This window comes from Vanacampus margaritifer, chromosome 8 (genome assembly GCF_051991255.1).
Source record: "Vanacampus margaritifer isolate UIUO_Vmar chromosome 8, RoL_Vmar_1.0, whole genome shotgun sequence".
Lineage (NCBI taxonomy): Eukaryota > Metazoa > Chordata > Actinopteri > Syngnathiformes > Syngnathidae > Vanacampus > Vanacampus margaritifer.
In genome coordinates, this window is record NC_135439.1 from 9397012 (window position 1) to 9410482 (window position 13471).

Consider the following 13471-nt stretch of genomic DNA (forward strand, 5'->3'; position numbering starts at 1 on the left):
CATTCCAAACATGCAAAAAAAAAAGAAAAAGTTAGGCCTACTGGTAGGCTACTCAAGTAGAACAGGTCGAAGCAGAATTTAGCAATGTCTGCCATCTAGTGGTGAATGGTGATATGTTAGGCTACAACTTACAGGGGTCGAAATCTCCCATAGCAAATGAATGGGCCCATTCATTTTTAATGGCCGGGTGACCAGGGGTACAGTACCACCTGCCACCATTAGGGGCGCTGTAGATAGGGGACCGAGTCTCCTAATTCAAGAGGTTTGCGTATGCTTCAGCAAAAAAAAAAAGGTTTTTAAGTTTAACACATCTTAACCAGGGATGCCAATAATCGTGACGAGCACTCTAGGTGGTGAGTGACTAACTACAGAGTGAAATTTCAATTATGTTTTCCATTATTCAGCGATCCACACTGAGATCCCAGGAAAGAGTCAATCACTTCACTTTATTTGGATACATTATTCATTTCATTTTGATAGCATTCAACCGTAGCAGTCGGTCATTAATTACACCGAGCCGGTTCGGCAGGAATGTTGCAGAGTGACTAGGTTGTTGGGTGGGACAGTCTCACACACACAGTATGTTAGTGTTTGTCTTTGCAGTAATGGTGTCGCCCGTTTTGTCCATTCTTGTGTTCGTGTCTTGCGTCTTCTTTCTACCAACTATATGGGGTGAGTTAGCTTTTTGGTGTCAGGTCTGCTCTTTCTCATCTGCTCTTTTGTGAGCCTAATATGTCTTGGCTTGTCTTCCAGCTGATGACTGTTCCAGCTACTGGGATGACAGCGGCGTCCATCGCGATGGTCACGGGTGTGGTAGCATGTTTTGCTGTGGAACCTGCAGCAATAAATATTGCTGCGCTAAAAAGTCAAGGGAGCTAACTCAAGAGTTCTGCGATGACCGGTAGCAAAATTTGCACATAAATATCTATTCTCTGGTCATTTGAACTTCTGAAATCGCACCTGATACCGTTTTATTGGTGTTGAAGTGCACTTTTTTGGGGGGGTGGGGGTGGGGGGTGGTTGGGGTGTACACTTCCACTTATTGTTGTAAAAATTAAAATTTTTCTTAAATTTTTTTACAAGGTTTTTCTTTTTATGTAAGTGTTTTTTGTTTTTATCAAGTTTTTTTTTTAAGTTAAGAGGTTTTTTTTTCTTTTTAAAGCTGCTTTCTGTAACAATTTGGCCAAAAATATTTTTACAATAGTTTTTTAATTTTTTTATTTAATTTAAAAAGTTTTCAGACAGAATTCGGCTTCGAATTTCCCGCCTTCTGTCTGCGGGTGTGACGTCATGTGCACGTTGTGTATGAGAAGGGAAAATGAAGCTTCATTTTTTTGGCCACAGGTGGCAGTAGCGATTTGAAATTACATTACATTACACCAGTAGCTTTAAATTTATGATTATATAATTATATATTGTATTATTATAATTTATGATTTTGTCATTCCAAAAAGGAATGTTTTTCTTTTTTGTGGCTTACTGTTGTCTTGTAAAAAATAAAATACAACTTAATTTTTGTGAAATCACACATTTTTCTCATAATATCCTGATTTTTGTTGTTGTAAGGTAATGACTTCTCTGGCAAAATTTTGTTTACTTTGCAGTATGTTAACGGAACGTGCATTTTTGTTTTCGACAGTTCTTTTGACTATCAACCGTTTTCTCACAATATTCTCCTAATATTTTTGGGCCTGTAAAATGATGACTTTTTTGCTAGTTCAACTCCTTCTTTTTGGCATAATCTCATTCTTAAACAAATTGTGCTATCAAATTTCTTAATTCTGAGTAAAACCGGCAAATCGAATAATTACACAATGCTGTAGGTTTTGCAATGGTGACAATCCAACATGTTTTTATGGGGGGGAAAAATCATTTCAGTGTAACAAAAAATCGACGTCAGAGGTTCAATTTTGACCACAATTTTTAGCAATAATGCTTCTGTTGACGATTACTACTGGTTCATCTGCGCAGGTCTCGCTTTGAGAAGCACTCCAGGACTACAATACTTGTGGGCAGCATCCTCGGCGCAGTCCTTCCCATCATCTTCTGCGTGGGTCTCATCACCTGCTTTGTGGCTCCTTGCTGCTTTCTGTACAAAAAGTGCCGGAAACGCAACTCGCGACAACGTCAAAGTGAGACATTTTCTTTTTTTTTCTTGTTTCCCAATGTTTTTTTGAGCCAAGGCACATGTGCAGTGGATGTAAAAAGTCTACACACCCTTATTCATAATCTGCCTAATATAAGGACATTTTCATTATTTTGCCAAGGACTTCATGTTGCTGGCATACACAGAACAATTGACACACTTGCTTGTTGTTCTCTCAAACCACTTTGTGTAGATGTGACATCCACCTTTGTCGTCGCACCCCATCAGCCAGCCTCCACGCCTCAGCATCAGCCGCCCCATCCTGGCTACCAGCCCGTGCCTGTCCCACCTCATTACGGAGTCCCCGTACCCACAGCACCAGCGGGACCGCCGGCATACATGGGAGGACGTGAGTTCTTACTTTGACTTCATAATAATGTTTTTGCGGAGCAGAGTCTGGCTCATTGCACAAGGATACGTTAATGTTTTGTACATTTGAAATGATATCGTTATATGCATAAATTCAAGCATTTTCATCATCATCATGTCACATGATGTGATCTCTTTGTTTTAGCTCCTCCCATGTACCCTCCAGGTGTTCTACCGCCACGTCCAGATCAACATTCGCAACCTCCCTACAACCCTGCATATGGTTTCAACCCCTAAAATCACACGTCGCGAATCATTTGGCATCATTTGGCATTGGGGACATCTAAATACACGCACACGCTGTAGAGAATTGACTGTAGAATTTACAGTAAATAACTGGCAAAAAAAAGTTGCTCGCCAATTATTGTAAAATGTATTACTATATATAAATTATAGTTACTTAGAATACATTAAGTAATTGTAATTTATATACAGTAAAAATGTAAACAATTTACAGTAAGATGCTGTAATAGATTTTTACCTGAGATTTTACAATAATTAGCTTGCAACTTTTTTTAGGCAGTTATTTACTGTAAATTCTACAGTCATTGCTTTACAGTGCAAAAAATGGCCAAAAGCAATTGTGAATAAATTAGCTTCTTTTTTTTTTAAAGTGCTTCCTCCATCATAAAGCAAAGAGACTAGTCGGACGGTTCCATTAGCTAGCTGTCTGTGCACTGAAACTTTAATGGTGAATGGACTGCTTTTTATACAGCCATTTAATTAACTATGACAAAGTGAACATATTTAATGCAACAAAATCCAACAACACAAATGAAAATGACAAAACATCTACCCACTGCTTAATTCTCAATTAAAGACAGACAAAATGCTGGTCGTAATGTCATGTTTGAAAAGAGTTTCTTCATCCGCACTGCCCGCTGTCTCCAAATGCCTGCGATAGACTCAATGCACCACTAGAGCCCGCTGTTGTTACCTTTTGAGGACACAGAGGCTGTTTGCCGATTCAAGAAAGTTAATAATGATGTCACATTTCCTGTTCTCTCCCAAAGTATAAATCACCGTGTCATCAAGCCAACAGCATCCGGGTGTTTATTTGGACTTGATCCACTTTTGTTGTCAATCACATTTTGACAAGGTGATATTTCCCTGACCGGCAGCATGATGACATCTTATTATAATTAATGTGCTACTTTCCCCCTTCCTCGGTATCCCGAAGTGAGCATCCAGTGTGAGAAAACAGCTGCACTCAGCTCAGGCTCCTTGAGGGAAGTGTAGTTATATAGTCAGCATGGATGTGCTTGGATTTAATCCCATAATAAGAAGCAACACGCCCTTTTACAGCAGCGCACCCCCACCCGCCCCTTAGTCGATGAATCAATACAGTAATAGTGCTGACTATGTACGGTACTGGGGGTGCTAAAACAGGAAAAATGACCCTGCCCGTATGTGCTGCCTGCTTGAGGTCTAAATGAAGCCTCTCCTTGAGGTGGTGCTCTGACTGCTAATGAGGATTAGCATCAGGATGCTGCTGTCATGCACCTTGTGGTACATCATCTTTACCCGGGTCTTTCCTGGCATCCATACGTCAAACTTCGCTGTGTTCTGTTCCGAGGCCTTCTTCTATGGCTTTTTATTTTTTAATAAAAAATGCGCTGCAACCTCTTTTAAAGTCGTGCGAGTTGCAATTTGACCTGCATGTATTTTAAGGAGGAATACACAAATCGATAGAGCTTCGTTGAAATAAATACATGCATACATACAGTAAAGTACAGCAAAGTTGCAATTAAATATGTATGTAGGTAACTAGTAATTTAGCAAGTGTGGAAATAGTTTTCTTGCTCGAACCAGGAAAAGTTTTGATCATGCATTTGCTCGATTTGTTGAGTATCAAATTAGAACCAATTATTAGCATTTTTTCCCTACCAAATTCAGTATTGAAGTATAGACAATAGAGATTTTCAGATAATTCATTAATAAATATTTTTTATTATTGTTTATTTATTTATTTATTTATTTACCAGTATTTAAATTAAGTACAGTAAAAATACAGTAAACTGAAGTACAATACAAAATATATAAGAGTAAAATAAATTCATAGCTAATTGTTGAAATACAACCAAATTTAAACATAAATTTATGTTAATAATTTAATTAATCATTTATTGATAAAATATAGTAAAATACAAAACATTTAAGATAATCACAGTATTATTTTCTTCTTATTTTATTTATTATTTATTTCAATTTTCATTAAATATATATAAAGTTACTTTTTATTTAGTTAAAAATATTTTACTTTTGAAATTTTGCAACCACATTTTTAATGATATATTTATTACTTAAATATAAATAAATAAATAAATATAGGCTATAGAATAAGTCGGTAATGCATGTTTAGATTTTTTTTTGCGACATAACCACACAACACAAACCGTTTTCAGAAGTGTAGCATTTTAGGCTTTACACGATCAGGATTTTCCGGCCAATTACCAATCAACGATCAACGAGTTTGTATAAAAATGCTAACCGATCACAGATTCAATCAGAAGATGGAGCAATATATTTATTTCAAAACTTTTATATCTATATTATTTACTGTCGACCGCCACTATTGACGATTGATAGGGAGTGGCCCGACCTATGTATAATAATTGATGTCACTTAAAAATGCATGGGGGGGAAAAAAATCCTCCAAAAATGCTGATAAACAGTAAATATACCATAATGTCTTATTTCGTGGAGCCGATCCATTACGTCATTGATTGATCGGGCAAGACATTACAGCCGATCACCGATTTGGTATAAAATGCTAAATGCTCAATACAATATGACTAGAATGTGAATAGACTCTCCTTCCAAGCAAGGTGTCCGCATCCGTCACATTAGTAGTTAGTCGTGAGTACCCAACTTTTTGGCGGGGTAACGTTTATTATCGTTTTTTAAAAAAGTGTGACAGTGGATGAATGAATTCAACAATGCTCCCTCTCCTCGGTCCCCTACACGCTCAGAGAAGGTGAGTACACAACTAAAATATGAAGTACAATACAGAGGGGAATGTTAAAATATCCCTTCATAAACTTTTTGGACAGTAAAAAAAAAAGAGAAAAGAGTTAGATGCTGGCCGCAGAAAGCCCCACAAGACTGGCTTGTGTGTGGGAACAAACTCCCAAGTGAATGCGTTGATTCCCTCTGTCCAAGTAGTCATACAATACACGCACGACTTTCCCACATGATTGCAAACACAATCTGACAGTATTTTTTTGTTTTTTAAAATGTGCTTATTAAAAGTTTGAACTATTTTCCTACATGTTATTTTAGAATAACATTTTCTGCAAAACATGCCCTCCTAATGTAAAAAAAAAAAAAAAAAAATGGTGGAAAAAAATTGACTTCATTGTAACTACAAGACAAAAAATTAAATTATTGCACAAAAACAAAACAGTACAGCCGAGCTCTGTTTAGTTTTGAACCATCCTGTCGGCTATCACTTCATTTTCATCTCATTAAACTGTCCAAAGTGTGAAAGTAACTTGCAACAAGCATGTTAACCCTCATATAATATGTTAAAAATGTCACACGTGACAGTTTATTGCATGCAACAGTTGAGGTGACAGCTGCTCACAAGCAGTCATCAGGTGGTCCGAGTACAGCTGACAACACACAACTGGGATGTAAAGTAGTTGCAAAAGTCAACAATGTGTGGACAGATCTTTCCCACTATTTCATCCTCTCACAGGAAATACAAAAATCCAACTTTTTGTGCCTCAATGGGACTCTTAAAACTCTCTAATCTAGTCCAGATTGTCTCCATGGTGTGCGCGTCTGCATTGTGTGTGTACGCTACTTCCTGTTCACCGTTTTTTATATACCGTACAGGATACATGCAGATATTTTTTGGTGATGGGTGGGATGTATGAATAGTCTAAATAAAATAAAATCCCCATCTTCTTTAATGTTCTTTCCTCATGTATGCTGTGTCAGAAGCTGAGGTAATTTCAAATCTGGACGTGATCCAGATTGTATAATTGCCATCAATTTTAATACAAATAATTATCATAACTAATAAAATTAGCTGCAATGGGCTACCTGTAACCCTAGAAAGAGGCTAAGCAATATAGAAAATTTAAAATAATAATAAAATAAAATAATAAAAATGTACCTTTTTTTTTTAAATTAAAATAACCCAAAATGTAGCTACTTTTAAACTTTTTTTTTTCATTCTTATTTTAATTATAATTTATTTATGCTTTCTTGATGTGTGGATAATAAAAAAAAGTAAATTGCAGTCAAATGCTAATAATTAAATCAATAAATGTTACTATTTTTTCAAAAAGAGGCTTCAAGCTATTTATTGCCACTTTCAGTTGAAATTTAATGTCAAACTAAACATGACACAATCACAGAATAGAACGTCGCTAAAGCCTGGACTCGTATACCAAATACGTGTTTGTTTGTATATTACTTTTACCACCATTCAAATGGGTTTTTAATTGCGCTTTACCCCAAAAACACCATAGTCCAAAATATAAAAAATCCAATTTGATCATAATGGGAAATTATAAATATATGTCCTTTTTTGAAAATACATTGGAGTGTACCAAAACTGTTTACGTAGCCGTCTAGCCGATGCGCTAACACAACCGTGTTAACCAATGGAAAGGTTTTCCTTTTTGACTTTAAAATACTTGACTTTAACCTCCATAATTCTTCGCTGAACACTGGCCAACAACAGAACCCAGGTTGTTTTATTGTATTTTTTTTGTGCTTTTGGTACAGTTTTAAATCCATCCGTGTTATGTCTGTCATAGCAGCTAGCTAGCGCTAAGCTAATGCCTGTGGTTCATTCCTGTGTTTCAATGCAATTTGGGTGAATGCTCAGCCACATCTCTGGCGTTGGGCCGAAACTTTCATAAATCACAATTTGGTAGATTACATGTATATATATATTTTTAAATCGGCACTTTTGGTCTTTGGTGATAACATGTTAATGGTTGAGTAAATATGCCATTTTGGGGATCTCTTGAAAAGTGACGATTTTGGAGTTACAAGGTTTTGGTTAGGCCAGCGACATGGAAAGTTAGAGGCATCTAAAAAAGTGAAGTCTTTTGGACCGTGTGAAAGTTAGAGGCATCTAAAAAAGTGAAGTCTTTTGGACCGTGCGAACACAGCAGATAAATAAAAACTGTCTCGTGTATTTTTATCTATTTATTTTTTCGTCACCCACTCTGTCTCTATTCAGCAGCCTCCAAGTACCTTGACAACCTTGCCTGGTATTTTGGCAGCAGTCCTTTGAGTGTTGCTGTCAGCTGAGAGCGTGTGTGTGTGAGGATGGAGGGGGGAGGAGTGAGTGGGGCTATTCAAGGCACTTGTCCTCCCTCGTCTCCCTCGGGTGCACAGAGGAGGAGGAGAGGGGAGGAGGCGCGTACTGCACACTTGCACTCTGGTAGCCGACGGGAGCACATTGAGCCCAGCCTGCTCCCCCCCCCCCTTTCACACTGACTGCACCAAAAAGCCACAACAAGAGGATTTCCCGCCGCAGGAGCAGGATTTCCTCCTCGGAAGCACTGCGAGATCTTCTAGTTCTGCTCTTGAAGCTTCAGCATGGCAGAAGCGGTCCTGGGTGGGCCCCTTGGGAGTAGTGGGATCAGCAGGTTGGGTCTCCTGTGGGCTCTGCTGACTCTTTTTAACCACGTGGGGGCTTTCAACCTGGATACTACTCACATGCTGCACAAGCTGGGAGACCGCGGGACCTTTTTTGGTTTCTCTCTCGCGCTACACCAGCAGCTCACGCCAGAACCTCAGAGCTGGTGAGTTTACAACTTCTGTGTGCACCTGTTCCAACCCTATAAGGGAACCTTTTAACGCTTTCCTTTTACAACTTATCACAGACAGAACTCACAAAAGTGAATTGCATGGTTAAAATAGAGGCAAGGTAAGGCTTTTCATCATTAAAAGTACAACATTTAAAAGTATTTATATACAAAAGCACTAAAGACATTTAAGTGCAAGAAAACGATTTTGGAAAATTGATTACAAAAATATTATACACTTGCGGCTGACGCAAGTGTATAATATTTTTGCTTATATTAGGCTTATTCCTTTTGCATGCAGCATAACAGCAAAATGCTGCTTCACCATAATTGCTTGCAGAGTCACAAACATTATACATTTAATATATACAGCGGTAGTGACTTGAGATTTGCGTGAAATAAGATTTTTGAGATGTTAGCCATATTTTGGCAGATTTTTTGTGGATATTTGGCAAAATAAATAATTGGGCAGAATAAAATTCCCATTACCAATTAACTGGCCATTTAATTAAAACAAAAACTTTAATGAATTAAATAATTATTTTTTGGGGGTCCCAACAATAAAGATATGAATTACATTTGACTGTTATCCAACCTTTTGTCTTTTAGCATTTTTATTTTTAAACTTTTCAACAGGGAGAGAAATCGGCCATTGTTTTGCTGATTTTTGTGTACGGGTGGGGGGTAAAAAAAAAAGTTCTTATCTTTGTCTTGTACTGTAATGTGTATAAAAAAAAAATCTGGCAAAACATTGGCCAACTTTTGCTGTTTTTCTAAGATATAATAATAATAATAATAATAATAATAATAATAATAATAACAACAACATCACCAGATTAAATCGACCAGCCGATTAATCAATCAGGCCCTACTGGGTGTGTTTCCTAAAAAAAATATTTTAACATCCATCCATTCATCTTGGCGGCCATGTTTAATTACTCCCCATGGAGCACAAAATTCTCACCACTCGGCCCCAACAGCTTGATTCTTTTTCCAAATGTGCTTTTTAGAAGGAGATCCGTACATCATGTTCAATACTTCGTCAAGAAGTGTGGAGAAAAAAAAACAACTACTTGCCACTGGATGTGCACTGCAGCATTGTTGCGCCAAACGATTGTCAGCACACGCGTAATTCAATTCGGGTGCGGGAGTTTAATGTGCGCTGTGCATTCAGCTAATAGGCTGAACGGGAAATCAAGGGCGTATGGGAGCATATGTGATGAATCAGCAGACGTTGGAGATTGTTTCATTAAACACGTCTTTGAGGTTTATTGATTGTCATCAGTATTCCCGTAACCATAAGTGGACATATACTTTGTCTAAAATCGGTTCCTCACTCAACTCTGCTTGTACATTCTAATTTTGTGTTCTTTTTTCACTTGTGCATCACTTTACAAGCAAGTGGACATTTGCTACGTGTGCAGAGACACAGTATGATAATGAGAGCCTAAGCGCTCTATTGGTTTCAATTATGCAGATTAATGTGCTTTTCCTTCATTTTGCTTGAAAAGGAGATTTTTATAAAACTGCTAAAAAAAACGCCTCAAAAAAAAGCAAAATCCTACTAATTCTCATGGAACTCAAGGCATTTGCTGACATTTTTTGCATGACGCTACGTGCGATGACCGTTCAACTTCAAGACTTTTAAGGCGCCTCCCCCATATGCGTTTGAACTCTGTTGCTAACCAAACCAGCACCAATTCAGGCACGTAAACAGACTCTCAGATGAATTACATAGATGTAGTCTTTATATTGACACTTCCAGTTGACATTTACTGTCAACTAATGAAAGAGAAGACCCTTTTGTATATTGACCAAAAGCACATACGAAAGCCTATTAGCTTAATGCTAACACGTAATGCAAAGCGCCTTAGACAGGCAAATTTTTTTTTTAGAACATTTTAAGCAATGGACAGTGCAGCAAAATAGACTTTCTAACAATACTCACCAGTAGATATTGTTTATCATCTGTGAAAAACGACTATGCAGCTCACGGAGTTTAGAAGGGATCGTCTTCTTTGCGTATTTAATTTGCATGAAGTATTATACTGCCCCCTGGTGGCCAATGCTCTTGCGCCAGAGGGAGCAACACAATGTAAATAAGCATGAAAGCTTGAAACCATGATGCACAAAATGATCAATTATTTACATCTATCAAATTGTGTATGCAACTTTTTAAAAATATATAAAGTACTATACTTTAGAGTGTTATTTTTCTTATTAAAAAAAAAAAAAACTTTCTTTAGGGGTGCTGGAACAAATTGACAACATTTTCATTCATTTTAATGGGGAAAGATGATTTGCGTTTGTTTTGAATTGTGGCCATGTCAAAGAATAAATTAAATTTGTAAGTCAAGGCACCACTTTACACCGAAATAATGATCTTGTCTCAATTTACAAACTTATTTACATAATCTGGACTTGTTTAGTTGGAAATAAAGCCTCTATTGTGTTATATGAATGACAACAGCTAAATCTAGCTGCAAATTATAAAGTATTAGTCCAAAGACTGTGCGTGAACAACTAAAGGCCTCTTCTATAATAGACGCCTCCTCATTAATAGACGTATTCCTCCATTTTTAACTTTCAACCGCCCGCTTTAGCTGCACTGCAGTCTTGCTGTCGCCTGCTCAAACCAACACGGTGACATCAGCCTTAAAACTACTAGCAATCCTGTATATATATTGCGCAGCACCATGGCTCCATCTTATTTTAAAAAGTGACTCGAGCCAATAGTGTCATATTGCTGCGCCGCGGGAGGACCTGAAGAGGGTCAAGAAAGCGTGGCTGCTCGTAACTCCATCACTCCATCGCTATGTATGGACGGCTTGCTTATATTTTTAGCAAAAATATTGTTGGAAACGCCTGACTGACTGCATGTGTTTACTTTCAATGGCCACACTATTAGGTATACAAAGGAATGGATGCAATTCAGTTTTTGGGATGTTGAAGACAGTTTGGCCATGGCTTTTTTAAAGGGAAGTCAACCCCCCACCCAAAATTTTTTTATTGACAATTATATGTTCTATGAAAATCCTGCATTTTGTTTATCAATATCCGAAGGTGGCCATTTGCCACTTGGTGACGAGTGAAAATGACATCACAGTTTCTCAGGTGTCAGGTAACAACCAATCACAGCTCAGCTTGCGAAAACAGGTGAGCAGTGATTGGTCGCCCTGAGCAGCTGTGATGTCATCTTCAGTCGACAGCAAGTGGCGTGGATAAATACCACTGGATTTTGCTGCATAACTTATATTACATAAATGTAATATGAATCAGAATGTCATGTTTAGACTAGCGAGGTCACATATAACATATTATTGTCAAGAAATGTTTAAGGTTGACTTCCTCTTTAAGACACTAAAGGTCTAAAAACAGAATCTCCTAAATGTAAACATATCAGAGGGACATGACACATTACGAGTCAAATTCCCAGAAATCATATCACAACCTCAGCAGTGGCTTAATAGACTCTATTCTGAGAGCATACTTTATTATTCACAAAACAAATACAGGTAAACTGACTCTCCTGTATGAATAATACATTTCCATTAAGCGGTTCGGATGACACGTTCTAAAAAGCGCCATGACGAGGACATCTTGCCCCAAAGTGTTGTAATCAGATGCTGCACTGACTCATCTGCTTTTGAAGGCGGCTGAGCTTTGTGTGTGACTCTTGCCTGAGGTCACGCTGCACTGAACTTGGTGATTATGATATGATCATTACTGCTTTGAAGATCCTGACACTTCATTAGTTTCACGCGATCCGATGCAACACTAAACATTCCTTTCTGACACTTGAAAAATCCGGACATATCAGTGGGTGCTGTTGCACTCCAGACCTGTAGATGCCAGTAATGAGCATTGAAAAGTCAGCGTCGCGTAGCAAGCTTCTTTTTTTTTTTCTCCCACCGAAGCTCTAAGGTATGAGTGTAAATAAGGTAATCTAGCATGATTTTTTTGGGAGGCACAGAAGCGGTTTGTAAAAATCAAAGCAGCTTTGTGAAAGATGGCTATCGGCAAAAGCCCACGCTGCGGTTGCTTCAATGAACTACTGTGCTGTCTTTGTGCCGCGTCGCACACAATCTCCTCAGTGCGAGCACAAGCGCTGGCTTCTATTACTTGGCCTTGGTGGAGGTCTGCTGGCATCTCGAAGCAGCTTAACAATCCGCTGCTGCCGCTGCTGTCAGACAGACGACGGGGGCATTTGAGTGGGAGTTATGTGTGCATCTGCTATTTATACTGAAATGACAAGTGCCTCCACTAATAGTTGAGCACATGGCGAAGACAGGAAACTCCCTGTGTTCAAGACCTCAGCTGTCGATCAGAACAGCAAATTCGACGTGGTACTTTGTTGTGACTTTCAATGCAATTTTAATGCTAAAAACATACATTTGCTTTATATTTCCCTCTTGAACAATGAGGGCAACCAAATGCTTTTTAGGCCTAATGCTTATAATGTTAATTGTTTGTTTGGGAAGATACAAATCAACACGTAAAACGAGAGTGATGTGGTACGAAGACGGCAATTTAACAAAAAATATGATTTTTTTTTATTGTACTTAAAAAAAAAAAATATATATATATATATATATATATATATATATATATATATATATATATATATATATATATGTGTGTTCAACTGAAAAATATAAATAAAAAATTACAAATAAAACTCATTGAATTTAAAATATAAATAAAATAAAATAGTATATTTCAAAATACAAATAATGATACTAAAAAGGAAACTAAAGATATAGTAAAATATATTTAGAAATAAAAGTAATGATAAAATTGAAAACATTTATAAACAAAAATAAAGATATTACATCTTTTACAATAAAGATAACTAAATAAATAATATTTTTAAATCAAGGTAAAGATGAAAAACATATTTAAGCCTAAAAATAAAGTTAATAAATAATTAAAAAAAAATACATATAAAGTTACACATAAGGATGGCAATACAAACATTGAAAAATGATAACATTTTAGCCTACATCCTAAAAATATCCATCCATCCATTTTGTGTACTGCTTGTCCTTATTAGCGTAGCGGGTGAGCTGACTTTAAGCGAGAACCTGGACTGGTCACCATCCAATGGGCGAGCACTCATAGACAATCATTTTTGCTCACTTTCACACTTACATGTATTCGGAGACAACATGCAAACTCCTCA

The 13471-nt window shown here is 37.3% G+C and overlaps 2 protein-coding genes across 4 annotated transcripts in view; both read left to right on the plus strand.

Moving 5' to 3' along the window:
- The first annotated feature begins 514 nt into the window (after positions 1-514).
- LOC144056761 (uncharacterized) lies at positions 515-3357 on the plus strand. Its single transcript, XM_077573810.1, has 5 exons — positions 515-672; positions 754-901; positions 1972-2132; positions 2340-2495; positions 2661-3357. Exons 1-5 carry the CDS (start codon positions 582-584, stop codon positions 2750-2752), a joined length of 648 nt encoding a protein of 215 aa, XP_077429936.1. The 5' UTR covers positions 515-581; the 3' UTR covers positions 2753-3357.
- A 4654-nt stretch (positions 3358-8011) lies between these two features.
- The window catches only part of itga7 (integrin, alpha 7), a 31549-nt gene continuing 26089 nt past the window's right edge, over positions 8012-13471 (plus strand). For 2 of the 3 annotated variants that reach the window (XM_077574118.1, XM_077574120.1), the window contains exon 1: positions 8012-8286. In XM_077574118.1, the coding sequence (XP_077430244.1) occupies positions 8081-8286 (206 nt within the window). In that variant the 5' untranslated portion in view covers positions 8012-8080. The remainder of the gene's footprint in view (positions 8287-13471) is intronic. The other variant, XM_077574119.1, reaches the window with a different exon arrangement.

What these genes read in the sequence shown, in the direction of transcription:
- LOC144056761 (XM_077573810.1), top strand. Translation starts at nt 582, where the DNA reads ATGTTAGTGTTTGTCTTTGCAGTAATGGTGTCGCCCGTTTTGTCCATT. An exon ending in CTTTCTACCAACTATATGGG is followed by an intron (nt 673 to 753) that starts GTGAGTTAGCTT and finishes CTTGTCTTCCAG; the next exon opens with CTGATGACTGTTCCAGCTAC. An exon ending in CAACTCGCGACAACGTCAAA is followed by an intron (nt 2,133 to 2,339) that starts GTGAGACATTTT and finishes CACTTTGTGTAG; the next exon opens with ATGTGACATCCACCTTTGTC.